This window comes from Echinops telfairi, unplaced genomic scaffold (genome assembly GCF_000313985.2).
Source record: "Echinops telfairi isolate 266 unplaced genomic scaffold, ASM31398v2 ScPeMD7_7424;HRSCAF=8462, whole genome shotgun sequence".
NCBI classification, from domain to species: Eukaryota; Metazoa; Chordata; class Mammalia; order Afrosoricida; family Tenrecidae; genus Echinops; species Echinops telfairi.
Window position 1 is genome coordinate 25,951,307 of NW_022111324.1, and position 15,332 is coordinate 25,966,638.

At 47.8% G+C, this 15,332-nt stretch overlaps 1 protein-coding gene across 2 annotated transcripts in view; it reads left to right on the forward strand.

The window, feature by feature from the left end:
- The window catches only part of RGL1 (ral guanine nucleotide dissociation stimulator like 1), a 362,525-nt gene that overhangs the window by 299,637 nt on the left and 47,556 nt on the right, over window positions 1–15,332 (forward strand). For both annotated transcript variants that reach the window (XM_045297937.1, XM_004706678.4), the window contains 3 exons: window positions 8,367–8,551; window positions 12,167–12,291; window positions 13,553–13,768. In XM_045297937.1, coding sequence (XP_045153872.1) covers window positions 8,367–8,551; window positions 12,167–12,291; window positions 13,553–13,768 — 526 coding nt within the window. The remainder of the gene's footprint in view (window positions 1–8,366; window positions 8,552–12,166; window positions 12,292–13,552; window positions 13,769–15,332) is intronic.

Below are 15,332 nucleotides of genomic sequence, written 5' to 3' on the forward strand. Positions count from 1 at the left end.
ATAAATGGGGAGGTTATTTTATAGTTAGCAAGCTACAGAACCAGAATCCTAGTTAGTCTGACTCTAGAGACTGTGCACTTTGTCACATTGGTTATACTGCTCATGAAAAATAGGCATTTATGATCTCTCTTAGCTTTCCCCCCTTTTCTTGTGGAACTCTGTTATATACTGAATAAAGTTTGCTGACGTGATATTAGAAATTTGGTATCCCCCATCCAATATCCATTTATTTAATTACCAATTTTTTGGTTTATATGTCTATGTTCCATACCCAAACTCCAAAGCCAACCTCACTGCTGCAAGTTGATTCAGCCTCACAGGGACCTATAGGGCAGAACGGAACGACCCCTTGGGTTTCCCGGGCAGTGAATCTTTGCAGGAGCAGACCCCCTCATCTGTTTCCCAAAGTCGGGTTCAAACTGCTGGCTTTGGCTTTGCAGCTCCCTGCGTAACCCACTACAGCACCATGGTTCCTTCTATGCCGAATCAATCCACTAACTAACAAACTCACTGCCGTAAGGAGAGGGTAGAACTGCTCCTGTGGGTTTCCAAGACCGCACCTCTTTACGGGAGTAGGAAGTGTGCTCTGTCTCCTGCAGAGCAGCTGGTGGTTTGAACCTGCTGGCCTTGTGGTGAGCGCCAACATGTCACCTCCTCAGCCATTAGGGCTCTTGTGTATGTACTGTAGTCTTGTTTCATTTCTGAAAATGTACCTTCAGATGACAGGGGGACATTGGGGACCTGGTTAGGGTCTCTATACCCTACTCTGGCCTTCCTTTTATGCCTCGATATTTACTCGATCTCCCTGTGTATCCGTTTTATCATAATCCTTTCTTCCTCATCCTTGCCTTGGGGTGTCCTGTCCACTTTTTAACTGCCTTGCAGCCCCTCACTGGCATCACTGCCTTATCCTTTGCTCTCAGTATTCAGCTCTGACTCTAGTTCAGTTTACGTCTACTTCCGGGACCCTTCCTCAAAGGTCTTTCCCATGCCCTCCCGGTATTCCAATCCCTCCGCATCCATCGTCAGGACCTGGAACTGGTTCTTCCTAGTTCAGTCATGAAACAACCAGAATGGGCTCAAATGTTTGAAAATATAGGTGGGTTAGAACAATAATTGGAAAGGGAAAAATGATAATGGAAACTTAATTTCCCTCTCAGAAAAAAAGAGGGGGTCGTTAGTATGTTCTTTGTAGACCTCTGGCTGGGCAGTGTCAGGAACATGAGAGGCCCATGCAAAGAAGGTTGCTTTGAATGTGGGTTGCCCTCTGCAGTCCTGGGAATAGTGCAGACTCTCCTTTCAGGCGTGGACGCCTATGCCTTTCCGAGTCTCTCATTCCTGGGCTTTGACCTGTAATCGTTTCCCATTCCAGTTATCGTTAAGCTTCCCCCACATTTTAAAAGCTTGATTCTCTTCTGATTTCGTTTTGTTGGCCAATGGCTCAACTGGCTCAAACCAGTTCAAAGCCCGGTGCTTAGAACTAAAAATGTTCACAGCAAAGCACAAGATGACCTTGATCCATCTAGCGCATCAGCTTTCCTCCTTCCCAAGCCTTGTTCAGTTTAAAGCAAGGAAAAACAAAACAAACGATCTCTCTGCACCTTCCTTTCTTCTTTTGCACCAGGGAAACCATCTTGCCCAAGGTCTTAGGGGTGCTCTCTATTGGGCAACGCTTCCAGAAACTGGGGAAAACGGTTCAGAGTCACTAGACCAGGGTGGGGGTGCCAGCTCAAAGGCAGCGTCCAGGTTCACTTTGCCTTTGTCTGTGGGGCAGAGAGCACTCGCTCTCACCTGCAGGGCCACGCAGAGGGCAGATACCACATCATTTCAAAGGCCCACCCGCTACATAGATCTTCTTACCTTTTTGTTAGCCCTATAAGAAAGCACGAGAATGTCCTAAAACAGGAAAACCCCTTCACTGCTTTTGAAAAATGGTTTCATATCTTATCACCTATTGATAATAAAGTATAACGAACAATTGTTTCTAAAATGGACTCTGGGGAGGAAAAGATGCTCTAAATGGACAGTGTTGTGCTTTTTTTTTAAAATCATGAGACTGTTCCTTTAGGTACATATTGTGGGGGAAATGACTTCATCTTTAGAAACATTTTGATTACACATTTTATTAAATTCTCAGGAGGATTTTGACACCTGTGGGGTTTTAACGTGGTTCACTACACTTACCCACCCTCTCTGCGTGTAGGAAAAAGCTGTCGGTTAACAAAGCAGCAGCCTAAAGCCTTGTCTCGGGACATCTTTCTGTGCTGCGTGCCTGAGGGCCCCTGAGAGTCGCCAGCTATCTTGCACTCGCTTCTTAAACCTTTAAACCCAGGTGATCTGTGTAGTGCAGCGGTTCCCAAGATGTGGGTCACGACCCCTTTGGGGGTCGAATGACTCTTTCACAGGGGTCGCCCTGCTTCATCACAGTAGCAAAATTACAGTGATGACGTAGCAATGGAAATAATGTTATGGTTGGTGGGGGTGGTTCACCACAACACGAGGAACTGTATTAAAGGGTCGCGGCGTTAGGAAGGTTGAGACCCACTAGTCTAGTGTCTTCTTACCAGGGTCATTGAGTGAAGTCTATGATTGGTCGAGAAATAAAACTTAGTCTGGCAAAATGTACCGCGCTCTGCTCCTCTGCTTTCCAGTCTTCACACAGGTCTTCCTATGACCTGGGACGTGTTCCCTTCCGTCCGCACCTCTGCAAATGACCTGCTGCTGTTGCCCTGCAGACCTGACCCAGCTAGCTCCTGCTCACCCCTAAACGTTGTTCCCTCACGGAGGTGCTGCACCTTACCTGCAGCCTGCGCTGATGAGCTCCCTCTGTGGTTAAATGATCCCTGGAGACCCCAGACTCATCACACAAATACTGCGCTTTTGTGACTCTGGAAAGTAAGGGCTGCTCAATAAACCCTAGGGTCGTTAGTGAATTAATTCTACCCAGGGCCGTTTCCTTACAAGGGAAGTCTTAGAAAGGGCCTCGTGGAGAGTGTGCATGCCATCTTTCTCCCACAGCCAGCGACACTGTGCTCGCCCTTGCTGGTATCCCGCCTGCTTGCTCAGCCCCACCTCCTGCTGGGATCAGGGTTTGCCCTGACCCTCCAGGCGTTGCTCTGGAAAACAGAGGCCGGCACTTTCTATGGCGTGTGCCACAGAGTTGGAGTTGATTTTCAAGTGCTGATAGAACTTTTTTTGTGGGGGGTGGGAACGGGAGCTGGTACCCCGTTTTACCAGTTTTGGTACATTTTACCCTTTTCAATCGCTTCCTCCTGTGATTTAGGACAAGTGGTCGTAAGGCTCCTAAAACATTAGGTTTCTTTCTTTCTCAAGGCGTCCTGTTGCCGTTACGCCGTGCGGTCAGTTGGATGAAGGCAGGTAGGGGTCGGTGGAGGGCCTTGGCGTCCCTCGTTTCAGGTGGTACAGCGGGGCTTCTTCCTCCGTCCGGTGCACAGCACGTAGCTTCTCCCCGTCCATGTGACTGCAAACCAGATTCCCCGTTCTTCGTCTTCTTCTTCTCATGGCCAGGGAACTTGAACAGTCCGTCAGAGATATCCAGGTGGCCAACAAACATAGGAAGAAGATTGATGACTGTCTAACCCCACTCGATGGGACCAGACAGCAGAACTGTATGTGGATGGATATACTGGATTGTGTGAGATATGGCAAAACAAAAACAAAAAACTATTGAAGGGAAAAAAATAATAAGGGTTCCTGGGGTAGGGTGGGCAAGGGAGGGCATACAGGGGAGCTGGTATCTAGGAGTTCAAGAAGAAAGAAAATCTTTTGAAACTGATTGTCAGAGCAGTTGTACAATTCTGCTTGATGTGAAGGAACTGTGGAATGTTGTGATATCTGTAAGAGTTCCCAATAAAATGATTAAAGATCAAAAAGCAAACAAACCAACGTAGGATGGAAAAAACGTGACTACTACCCATCAAAGAGATGCAAATCGAAACAACAGTGAGGTCCCACCCACCCCAGCACTGGTAGCCAAGTTCAAAAAAACAAATGCTGAAGAGGATGAGGAGAGACTGGATTTCTCTTGCCCTGCTGGTGGGCCTGTGATCCTTCCTTCCTGTCCGGGCACTCTGTCCTGGCCGGGATGTGGGTAGATGCCAGGGACAGAGCGGGAAGGTTAAGACTGGACGGCCCTGGACCAGTCACCGCCAAGGTTCTCTCTGTCGTGGGTCTCCCTTGTGCATTGTTTCCCTTTTTGAAACCTTGAAAGTTTCACAGTTGTATCTCCTGCTTAGTTTCTTCCCAGGACTGGGGAACATAAAGCTACTGTGTGCTCTGGGCGCGTGTCCAGGCCATCCAGAAAGGCGCTGGCATGCCCGTGCGCACTGCTGATAGGAGGCCGGGGTCTGCAGCGTGCACTAGACCGAGCCGTGTCTGCAGGCGGGTTTCTCTCGCCGTTGTCTTCTCTCCTGCTTTCTCCTCTCCGTTCATTTCTCTTGTATGGGAAAATGCTACCCCGCTTTCCCAGCTAGTTCCGTGTCTGGTGAGCTCAAAGTCCTTGGGCTAAGCTGTGGGAAATGCACGGTCCCGACAGTTAAATGAGCTTAAATGAGCGGCCCATAAGTCTCAGCTGGAGGAGAACAAAATGTGTGTCCAAGGTCAAGTCTCCGAGGGACTCAGGGTTCTCTTTCAAACTCCCAAGGCTGCTACTTTTCGTGGGAGGAAGTGCTGCAGTTCGCCTGCAGAAACCCTCACACGGGTACTCAGAAGTGAACCAGAGTACACCCCTGCCCCTGTCCTCGTGAGAGTCTGAGAAGAACGTGAACGCCTGTCCTTCGGCAGATGCATTCTGATACCGATTATGTGCTGTGAGGGACAGCCCAGGGATGAACTGAGGATGCGGGAGGAGAGGAAAGAAGGGGGAGCGGAAGTGGGACGCACAGGGAGGAGGTGGCATGAGTACCTTCTACATTGTGGGAGCTTGCTGTTTTTAATGACTTAAAACATTTGAGGGGGATTGCAATTAATTTCACGAATCAAATTATGTATGAACAAGTTCATGGAAAACTAATTTTCTCAGTAGACTGTCACTCACATTACAATATAGGTTAAAGAAATAAATAAAGCAGATCTAGTTAACTGTAAGTGAAAAAATCATGATGATGTAGTTAAGATACGTATTTGTGAAAGGGCTTAAACATTTCATGGAAAAATTCTGTAATCTTATCTTCTCTCTTCCCACAAAACTGATGAAGTTCCTTTGTACTGTGTGTGTGTGTGTGTGTGTGTGTGTGTGTGTGTGTGTGTGCTGCAGTGGGTCAAGTACAGGGCTGGGGTTTGAACCCACCAGCTACCCCAGGGCAGAAAAACGAGGCAGTCTGCTTCCATCAAGATTGACTGCCTCAGAGCCCCTAGGGAGCAGCTCTCGCGTTCTGTGTGGTTGCTATGAGTTGGAATCGGCACAGCTGCAGTGTTTATATCTATATAATTTACATCCACAGAAAAGTCTAAAAGGAGATAAACCAAACTGTTAACAAAAGGTCATGAGGACGGACTTAGAATGTAATAGAAGCAGGCATTTTGCTTTGTTAGTTTTTGGGTATTTATAGTATTTACCTCTCCCCCTCCCCCCCACTAAGTAGTAGAGTTGTATACTAATTTTAAAACTGCCAATTATGGGAGGCAAAGAAGTAAGTGATATGTAAATATCACTGTCATATACCTGCAATTTTGAATTTCTGTTCTTTTACACCATGAAACACTGAGGAGTCACTGGGTTGTTTATCTGTTAGAATGTTCATTTTTTTAAAATTACCGTGTGGTCTGAATTGAGAAGTGCAAACTGTTCTTTTGTGAGAGTCAGCCCGATGTGCATAAATATCAGGTTTTCCAGCGTGCCTCTCTCTGTCCAACGGTTCACAGCAGTTCTAGGACCCACGTCTAAGCACAGAGAATGTCACTCTTTCTACAAACCACGCATTAGAATGTTTCACCATCATTTTCTTTTTCAATTCACGATATTTGGTCTCAGTGAAGAAAGGGGAAATAATGAGTGCTGTGTGTGTGTGTGTCCTAAAAAAATATACGGTCACTGATTTCATTGTTTTCATGTTTTTAATTCATTTGAGAAGTGCAGACCATTTTTTCCCCTCGTGTTCTGGAAGGGAATGGAGTGTTTGTTTTGTTTAATCTAAAGATGGAGAGTGTGTGAATTATTTCTACGGTTTTTCATTTCAACTCTCATGACTTGATACCGTTCAATTTGGATGTGTAGGCATGCATGTGTGTATCGCCGATCTAAATGCCGTGGTGTCCACAGCTGCAGAAAACTGCTCGCAAGTCGACCTCTGTTTGTACTTCGCTTCCCAAGGTCAAGTGTTAAATGAACGTTGGCATATTTATGCCTCTCTCTGAGTTCCTGGGTGTGAAGTCAGGAGGTGTGCCCCGTGAAAACAGCCTGCAGATCGATGGGTAACAGGGACTTCTAGTTTACTTTAGAGTTTTGTCTTTAACAGTTTTATCAGCACATATCGCACAAGTCAATAGTTCAGTCCTGTCAAGAAGAGTGGTCCAGTCATTGCCACAATCAACTTTAGAACACTTTCTCCCCCCCCCCCCCATTGGTTAACTCACTTTTCAAATGAGTTGGGTAATCACTCACCATCAGTACTAGTGGTTCTCAACCTTCCTATCGCTGTGACCCTTTCAGACAGTTCCTCAGGTGGTGGTGAACCCCAACCATAACATGATTTTCGTTGCTACTTCATCACTGTCATTTTGCTACTGTTATGAATCGGGAAACCCCTGTGGAAGGCTCCTTGGACCTCCAAAGGGGTCATGACCCTTAGGTTGAGAACCGCTGCTCTGGAGTTTTTATATTTGCTAAAAGAAAATAAAAATTAAATTCTCCATAGAAAAGTTTGGGTCAGCTGGTTAGGTTTTAGTTATGAGAAGGATTTCCAATGCTGTTGAAACATACATTGATTAGTTTATAATTCCTGTCATCTCCAGCCATCGTCATCAATGAATACCTCTTGCTTCTGGAGACAACTGGTGCCCTGGTGGAACAGTGGGTTATCCACTGCACTGTTAGAAGGTCAGCAGTTTGATACCACCAGCCTCTTCTCAGGAGAAAGATGAGGCTTTCTACTCCTGTAAGGAGATACAGTCTCCCAAACCCATGGGGGCAGTTCTAGTCTGCCCTGTAGGCTTGCTATGAGTCAGAATTGACTCGCTGGCAGTGAAGGTTTCATGTTTGTTTGTGGAGACAACCAAGTGCTGCATTCATCACCAGGGCCCCCAGTCATGCGCCTGACCCAGCACTGTGTGCAAGCCCTCTTCGAATATGAAGCTTGGGATAATAGCACTCCAAGCATTTTATCCTCCTATCACTCCGCTCTTTGTCTCTGCCCCAAGACAGAGGGTTAGGAAGCGGCTCCTAACCTAAAGACGACAACCTTGTGTTACTAGCAGTGTGTCTGGGAGGGCTGCCTACCCACAAGGACCTGGACTCTTTCTTTGCCGCGTGACCTTGTTTCATACAAGGGGGACCCTGCGTGTGACCCTCAGAGGCAGTCTGGGGGAAATCGCCTTCAGGGGGATTTGCTCAGGAAGCTTTTCTCCCCCATAACTGTCTTCCCAAGTCCTAACTTCTCTGCCCATGCTCTTTCTCAAACATGAAGCATATTCTCCTTTTGTATTTTGAGGAGCAAAAGGATAATTTTGCTCTCATATATGTATATGAGAGAGAGAGAGAGAAACTGTAGTGAGCTTGGTAAAATCAAATTTATGCAGTTATCTTTTGCAAACTCAGATACTTCCTTTCTTTTTAAAATTTTTTAAAAATCGTTTTTTAGGGGCTCATACAACTCTTATCACAATCCACACATACATCAATTGTGTAAAGCACATTTGTACATGCATTGCCCTCATCATTCTCAAAGCATTTGCTCTCCTCCAAGCCCCTGGCATCAGATACTTCCTTTCATCAGATGGATTTAGGGCCTAATTGCAGTCGGTTATTTCCTAAAATATTAGTATGGTGGATTTTGTGGTCTCTGGTTTGAACACTTTCAGAATTGGAAACCCCATAACTCAGATTTCTTTGAAGTTGCTTCAAGACTTATACATCTTCTTTTGCTCTCTGTATTTTTCTGGCCTATATGGATTCTTCCAAAATTTGCATCCTTTTTTAAAAAAAGAACAAACAAACAGACCGCACCACCAGCCTCTCCATTCCTCAACCCCTATCCTTCAGAAGAAGAGCGCTCGTCAGCTGGTTTCCAGTGCTTGCGCTTCACCGACACTGTCAGGGGCTCTGGGACCCATGTCCTGGAAGCTGCCGGGGTAGCACTTGCTGGAGAGTCCTCAGCCCTTGGGGTGACAAGATTCTCTATTTCTTTTAGTGCAATTGCCTCAATCCTGCGGGCTTGGCTTGACCAATGCGCCGAAGACTTCCGAGAGCCCCCTCAGTTCCCCTGCTTGCAGAAACTGTTGGAATATCTCAAACGGATGATGCCGGGCTCTGACCCCGAGAGAAGAGCACACAATCTCCTGGAGCAGTTTCAGAAGCAAGAGGTGGAAACGGACAGTAAGTACTGGAATCTTCCCAGGGCAAGAGCTCGGCTCTCATCGCTGAGCTCCTGGACTTGTTCTGCCAGTCAGATAAGAGACCTTGCTTTCCTGGAGAAGGCCAAGTTGTTGGAGGACGGGTGTGGGTGTCCAGTTCTTACGGCGTCTCCATCTGAGTGTCTCAGAGCAAAGAATGGGGTTTTCAAGACCACTTAGTTCCGTCCAGTTACAGATGAGCAAATGGTGGTCCACAGACATGGAGGACTCTTCCAGGGCTCCTGTCCCCCTGATGTTTTACCTCCCCTTGCCCAGAGGTGCCATTGTTAGCAGGAGTTGCTTTTTCTTCTTTTTTGAATAACCCAATGGCTGCTACTTCCTCTCAAATGAAAACCCAGCACAAATGGCGGGTCCCTAGTCAGCAGGTCAGGACCAACACTGAGTTCTGCCCCTGCCCTCACACAAGCTTGCGAAAGGTAGTTTCATTCTGCATAGGAAGCATCTCTGCCCTCTGTCCCCTGCCAGGGCAGATGACAGTCATTGAGCCTCGTACAGGCTTCATTAAAGGAAGTTCCCGAGGCTGTGTTTTTCCTATTTGAGGAATCCTCTGTCCTGTTTTCAAGGACAAAGGAAGGGCCACCACTGCAGGTCACAGGGTGCTCAGAATCACCAGGGCTTAAAGAAAGCCAGAGCTGGAGCTGAGCCGTAGGACAGGCTCCCAGCATGAGACTTCTGCCTCCCTGCTGTGCTGGGTGAGGTTGCCATGGTGGCTGACCCACTTGGAGTCCCCCTCCTGGCAGGCATTTCCCTGAAATGAGGCCTCATTTCCTACTGAAGGAGAGGAAATGGTTCCCCAACACTGATAAGGAAAGCTGCATGGCGCAAAAAAAAAAAAAAAATCAGCAATTCCAAATAGTACCTGTTGGTTTTTTTAGTGCCTTTGGGACTAATGAGGCTGTTGCATCTTTAGGAGCTGGCTGCCAACTACTGCGTATCTCAGATGACTTCATGTGCCGGGAATGTTTGAATATGGGGCATTCCTCCAGCTGCCTCCCCCCTGCCTTTGTGCTGGACTGTTGGTGTTGGAGCCCAGCTCCCCCACGGGCTGCCCTGGCTCCAGGCCTAATTGGGGAGCCAGTGGGACCAGTCCTTCATTGTTCCCAGCCCCTGGACTGGAAGGGAGTGCTCCTTTGGCAGGCTGGGGCAGGGGCGAGGGGAGCTGCCTGGCTTTGGGAAGCGTTTTAGGCTATACCCAAGAATGACTTTTTTTCCCCCCTTTAAGTTTAGAATTTCAAATCAATCGTCTCTGTACCTTCTGTGTATTAAATTCATGCATCATTATTGAGTTTTTGGAGTGTGGTACCCAGGTGCCGATCCTAGCTAGCTCTCCGACATGCTTTTTCAAAAGTGTCATTTGACTTAACTCAGGGAGTGCACCAAAGCAGACACAGTGAAGGCAGGCGCCAGACCATAGGGGGAAGGACCCTGTAATCCTCAGCCCCAGCCACGTCCTGGCACAGAGCAGAGCCACTAGATGTGGACATTGCAGCAATGCGTGAGCCGTCAAGGCGTGGCGCATGCCTTCCTGGATCCGCAACAGTGTGGATCTGCCTCTGCGCTGCAGGCAGACTGGAATATACAAGTACTGATTGAGTAGTTAAGGAGCTTAGTGGCCTAATGGCTTGTGCACGGAGCTGTTAATCACAAGGTCAATGGTTTGAACCCATCATTGGCTCTGTGGGAGAAAGAAGAGGTTGTTTACTCCCTTAAAGATTTATAGTCCCAGAAACCCAAAGGGGAGTTCTCTTCTACTTGGTGGAATGGAATCCATGCAGTCATCTGTTGGTGGGTGGTCCAGGAGCTAGCAAGAGGAGTGAGAGGCCCATTCGAACTTTTGTTTGGGATTTAACAATTTTGATTCCTTCACGGAATGAGAGAAGACCCGAGTTGTGCAGTTGGCTTACGATCCTCTCTCACGTGTGCCGTTAGCTGGGTCCCCTCCTACCTTCTCCAATCACAGTCCAACCCTACTCCTTTCAGAATCCTTAACCCGACGGGGAAGGGCTTTGTCTTTAGGCCTGTCTCACCGTGTGGTGCCTCAACAGAGGGTCTACTCTCTGTACCCTCTTCCCTTCCAAAGTTCAGAAAAGGCCTCCTCATCTTGCTCCAACATGCCTGAAAGTATGTTTTTTTAAATATATTTTTAAAAAATCATTTTATTGGGAGCTCGTACAACTCTTATCAGAATCCATACATACATCCATTGTGTGAAGCACATTTGTGCATTTGTTGCCATCATCATTCTCAAAACATTTTCTTTCTACTTGAGCCCTTGGTGTCAGCTCCCCATTTTCCCCCTCCCTGTCCCTCCCTCCCTCCGACACAAACCCTTGATAATTTATAAATTATTATTTTTCCATGTCTTACACTGTCCAGTGTCTCCCTTCACCCACTTTTCTGTTGTTCATCCGCCTATATGTAGATCATTGTGATCAGTGGCCCCTTTCTCCCCCACCTTCCCCTTCCCCTCCTGGTATCTCTACTCTCATTATTGGTCCTGAGCGGTTTATCTGTCCTGGATTCCCTGCGTGAGAGTATGTTATTATGCAAAGAAAGAGAAAAGGCTTAAAAATATAAACATTCTGGGGGTGTAGTAGCAAGATGTTTTAAATTTATTGTAAGATTAAACCGAAGAAACTAGATTTTTTCTCACTCCCCTGAGAAGAGGGTTGGCAGGAAACAGAGCTGGGATGTGCATTTGGGAAGTGACCCAGGAAAGCTACCTGAGGAGGAGGATGGGGGGGGGGGGGGCTGTCAATCTCCCAGTTCTACAGTATGTCTGCTCTTTATTTAAACTCCTGGGAGTGATCTCCTTTCACTGATTCAGGCTGTGTAATTTGCTAATTGGTGACCTTATCTATAATAAGGCTAAATTGAATTTAAGACTAAAAACAAACCCAAACTGAGTCAATTCCAACCGCTAGGACCATATAGGACAGAGTGAAACTGCTCCGTAGGAGGCTTTCACCCAAGGCTGAAAGCTTTCTTCCCCAGAGTGGCTGGTGGGTTCGAGCCACCAACCTTTCTGTTAGCTTCCGAGTACTTGACAACACCTCACACTGACTTAACTTCAGATGTAAGCTGGAAGCCACTCCAAACATTTTGAGAACTCTTGATTTCATTAGCAATTCTGACATCAAAAGCGCCCATCCTATCCTCCACCGCCTACCCTGCTCTCCTGCCCAGCCAGACCTTTCAGACTTTGCTGTTTGGTGGCCCATTCTTAAGAAGTATGGGCTGGAGTTAAGAATTACCTGGAAGCCAATTCCAAGAGCAAGGAGCAGTGGGTTTCCAGGTAACACCCTACATGTAACCCCTGCTTTGTCTCTGTGGGTCTTGGTTCACCTGGCTTTGTCCTAGGGCTCGCGAATAAAATGACACTGAGCAAGCAGTGATTGGGAACACGACCCCCATCCCACTGCAAGTGTTTGTGCTTTTCGTTCTCTCCCATTGGGTTTTCTGATGGCGTTGCTCTGCCCTTCCTAAATGAAAGAAGTTCAGTTTGACTCTGTCAGTGAGGTCGTCTACAGTGGTACCAAGATACTAAATGTATTTTTTATTTCCCATACTTGAACAGATGGGCTTCCCAGTACCCTGCCCTTCAGCCTGGAGGAGGAAGAGGAACTGGAGGGGGTTGGGTCAGCGGAATTCACGTTCTTCTCAGAGGACCTAGTGGCGGAGCAGCTGACCTACATGGATGCAGTACGTGCTGGCTGCCTGGGTGTCCCTTCTGTGCTTCCACCGCGGGGAGGGTGTGCTGGTGGTCCCCAGGGAGGGGGGCTGGTCCTGCGACCCAAGTCTTTTGGAGCCCCGGAGAGAGGCTTTGCCTGCAAGTGCAGCCTTTCAATGGACTGTAAGCCATCATCTGCATGATTCAAGCCAAAGCCCTTCTCACAGCAACGCTGCCTGAAGGCACTTTTTACTTGGAGCTCAGGACATTGGTGGGAAGCAAGACTTCGAATCCTAGTGAAACCCAATCTGCCCCATTCCAGGGGTGGTTCTCTCCCTCTGGACCCATGAAGATTTCAAGATCTCAGCTGTTTATTTGGAGGATTGTAAAGGGGTCCGAGTCGAAGTCATGGTGCAGTCAATTCTCCGAATCCGCGTGGGGCTGGGGCTGGCAGCTCGTGTCCACGTGTGCTTCCTACACGTGTGGCGTGTGACGGTCATCGTTAGCAGTCCATGTTTGATGACGTCAGCCACGTTTCCCAGCACCGCCCGCGTTGCTAAATACCAGCGGAAGAAAAGGCCGCAGTTGCGGATTATCACAGCTGTTTAGTGCTTTGTCACGTGTCGCTCTTGAGAAAGTGGCAGAGCTTCCCTAGCAGAACGTGTACGTGAGCCCTTAGGAGGACATCACATGGTCTCTGTCATGTGAAGCCTCACACAGCTCACACTGGATTGGTGCCACAGCTACAATCTGATCTGCTCAACAGTTCTTTGAATCCCCTCCCCACACCCTCCCGCAAGAGGAAAATGGAGGCTTTCCTTAAAAACCAGATGCTCACCCGCCCTTTCTTCCTCTTCCTGAGTGACAGACATGGGATGGTTTTCCTACCTGCCTGCCCCCTGTCTCTGTCCCTTAGAAGGGGGGGCATTGTGTCACCAGCACCCGGTGTGTGTTCTGCCCTTCTGTGGGTCCCTTCTAAGGGTCCGCGGAGCACCTGCCAGCATGACGGTTGATTCACGCTGTGCCATGACACACCGCGGACAAGACCTTGACCCCGCAACCCGGGCTTCGCTGTTTTCTTAAGCCCTTTGCTTTGCTTTTCGTCCTGGTGCTCCGTTTGGTCTGCTGAGCAAAGTTCAAAAAGAGCACGTGGGCTTTCAGGATCAGTTTGTATATTAATGACTTACAAGGATGATCTGTCTGTTCACCAAATCCCAGCGCGCCGGTGTCCGGGTGCCTGCTTTGCCGTGAAATGCCTGTGTGCTCCTTAAAACCCGTTCCTTTTTGTTTCAGCAACTGTTCAGGAAGGTGGTGCCCCACCACTGCCTGGGCTGCATCTGGTCTCGGAGGGATAAGAAGGAGAACAAGCACTTGGCTCCCACGATCCGGGCTACCATCTCTCAGTTTAACACCCTCACCAAGTGTGTGGTCAGCACCATCCTGGGGGGCAAGGAGCTCAAAACGCAGCAGCGCGCCAAAATCATCGAGAAGTGGATTAACATCGCTCACGTAATTGTCTTTTAAAACATGCTCTTGGTGTGTTGGTGGCGACAGCTCTAGCACTCTGCTTGCACGGTTTAGCCATTTGGCTGAAAGGCAGCCTGTATTGCAGAGTGCATTGGGTTTGTTGTTTCAAAGTGAGGAGGAAAATTGCTTTTCCCCATTTAAAAAAGAAAGGAAAATTGGAGTCTGGACCCTTTTGTGTGTGGGGGCCTTCACACTTCTCCAGAGTGAGATGCTCTGCCCCCTTTTCCTTTGTATTCACCACAGGATGAGTGACACCCTCTGTTCAGGAAGTACACACCCGGGTGCTGTAGGCCAAGCACTGCTCTCTAACCCGGAAGCAGACCTTTGCACTTGCCAAGTACCCGGAAGCCAAAGACTTAACCCCTTCTTAGAACCCTCCCTCTGTTTGCTAACGGTTGAAGAGGTTTCCACAGATCTCCTCTCACTCTGGAGCTTCTCTGAGGGAGCTAAGGCATCCCATGTGACCGTCCTTTAGCAGCATCTCATTTCATGATCGGGAACATTCTAGCAGCTTCTAGGAAGTCAGCCAGCACATATACTGTGTGCGTAAGCTACAGTAGTAAGTGCCCTGGAACGTATTATGTTCATAGGACAGCTCACAATGGATTTTGGGGCTTTGGGAGCTTGTGGTCCAGCAAGGAAGCCATGGCATATCTCCTGGAATATCTCAGCCTGAGCAGTAGAGGGGAGAGGGCCATAGGAGAGAAATTCTGTGAAAGTGGAGAAGGAAGAGATGATTTCTGGATGGAGTGATCAAAGAAGGCTTTATGAATGAAGTGACATTCAAATGTAGCTTTGAATCATACATGGGACTTGGGGCATTTGAAGGTAGGAGAAGGTAGGTTATCACCAGACAGAGGAAAAGTACATCAGTGGCATCTATGTAATTAAGAGTGATTTTGAACAAAAAGAAATGTCATGGAAATTTTTACTAGTCTATGCTTTGGACTGACAAGGGACACAGTGGTGCAGCCTTTAAACAGCTGGGCGCTAACTGAAAGGTTGGCGCTTTGAACCCACCCAGTGTCTTCTATATGAGAGAGGGTCCTAGCAGTCTGGTCCCATAAAGGTTACAGCTGAAGGAAACCCTTAGGGGCAGTCACACTTGTGAGTCAGAATCGGCTGGATGACATCTAGCAACAACATAATGTGAGCTGTGTGGATCCAACCTCAACCCAAACATCTTTTACTTGCTAACCCAGTCTCCTCACTGCCTTCCCCACCCCCCACCCCCCAGTTAAGCCCTATTCTGTAGGACTTAATGCCTCTTCTTCCATATTATGTTTGGTTGTCTTTGAGCAAAGACGTCTTTGTACCAGAGAAATTGACTTGTGTTGGGCCTTCATGTGATCTATCAGCCCCAGATATTTTAGTATATGGAGAAGAAGTGTTGAGCAAGAAGTAGAGAATCTTCTTGTAACTGAGATTTCTTCTAGTCTGAGTGGAGCTCAATCGAAGACATTCCCCTGGGGTGTGAGAGCATGGACTCCTCTGTCTTCCCAGTGGAGGACGTATGTTTTGTTATAGATGCCATAACATACGTAGC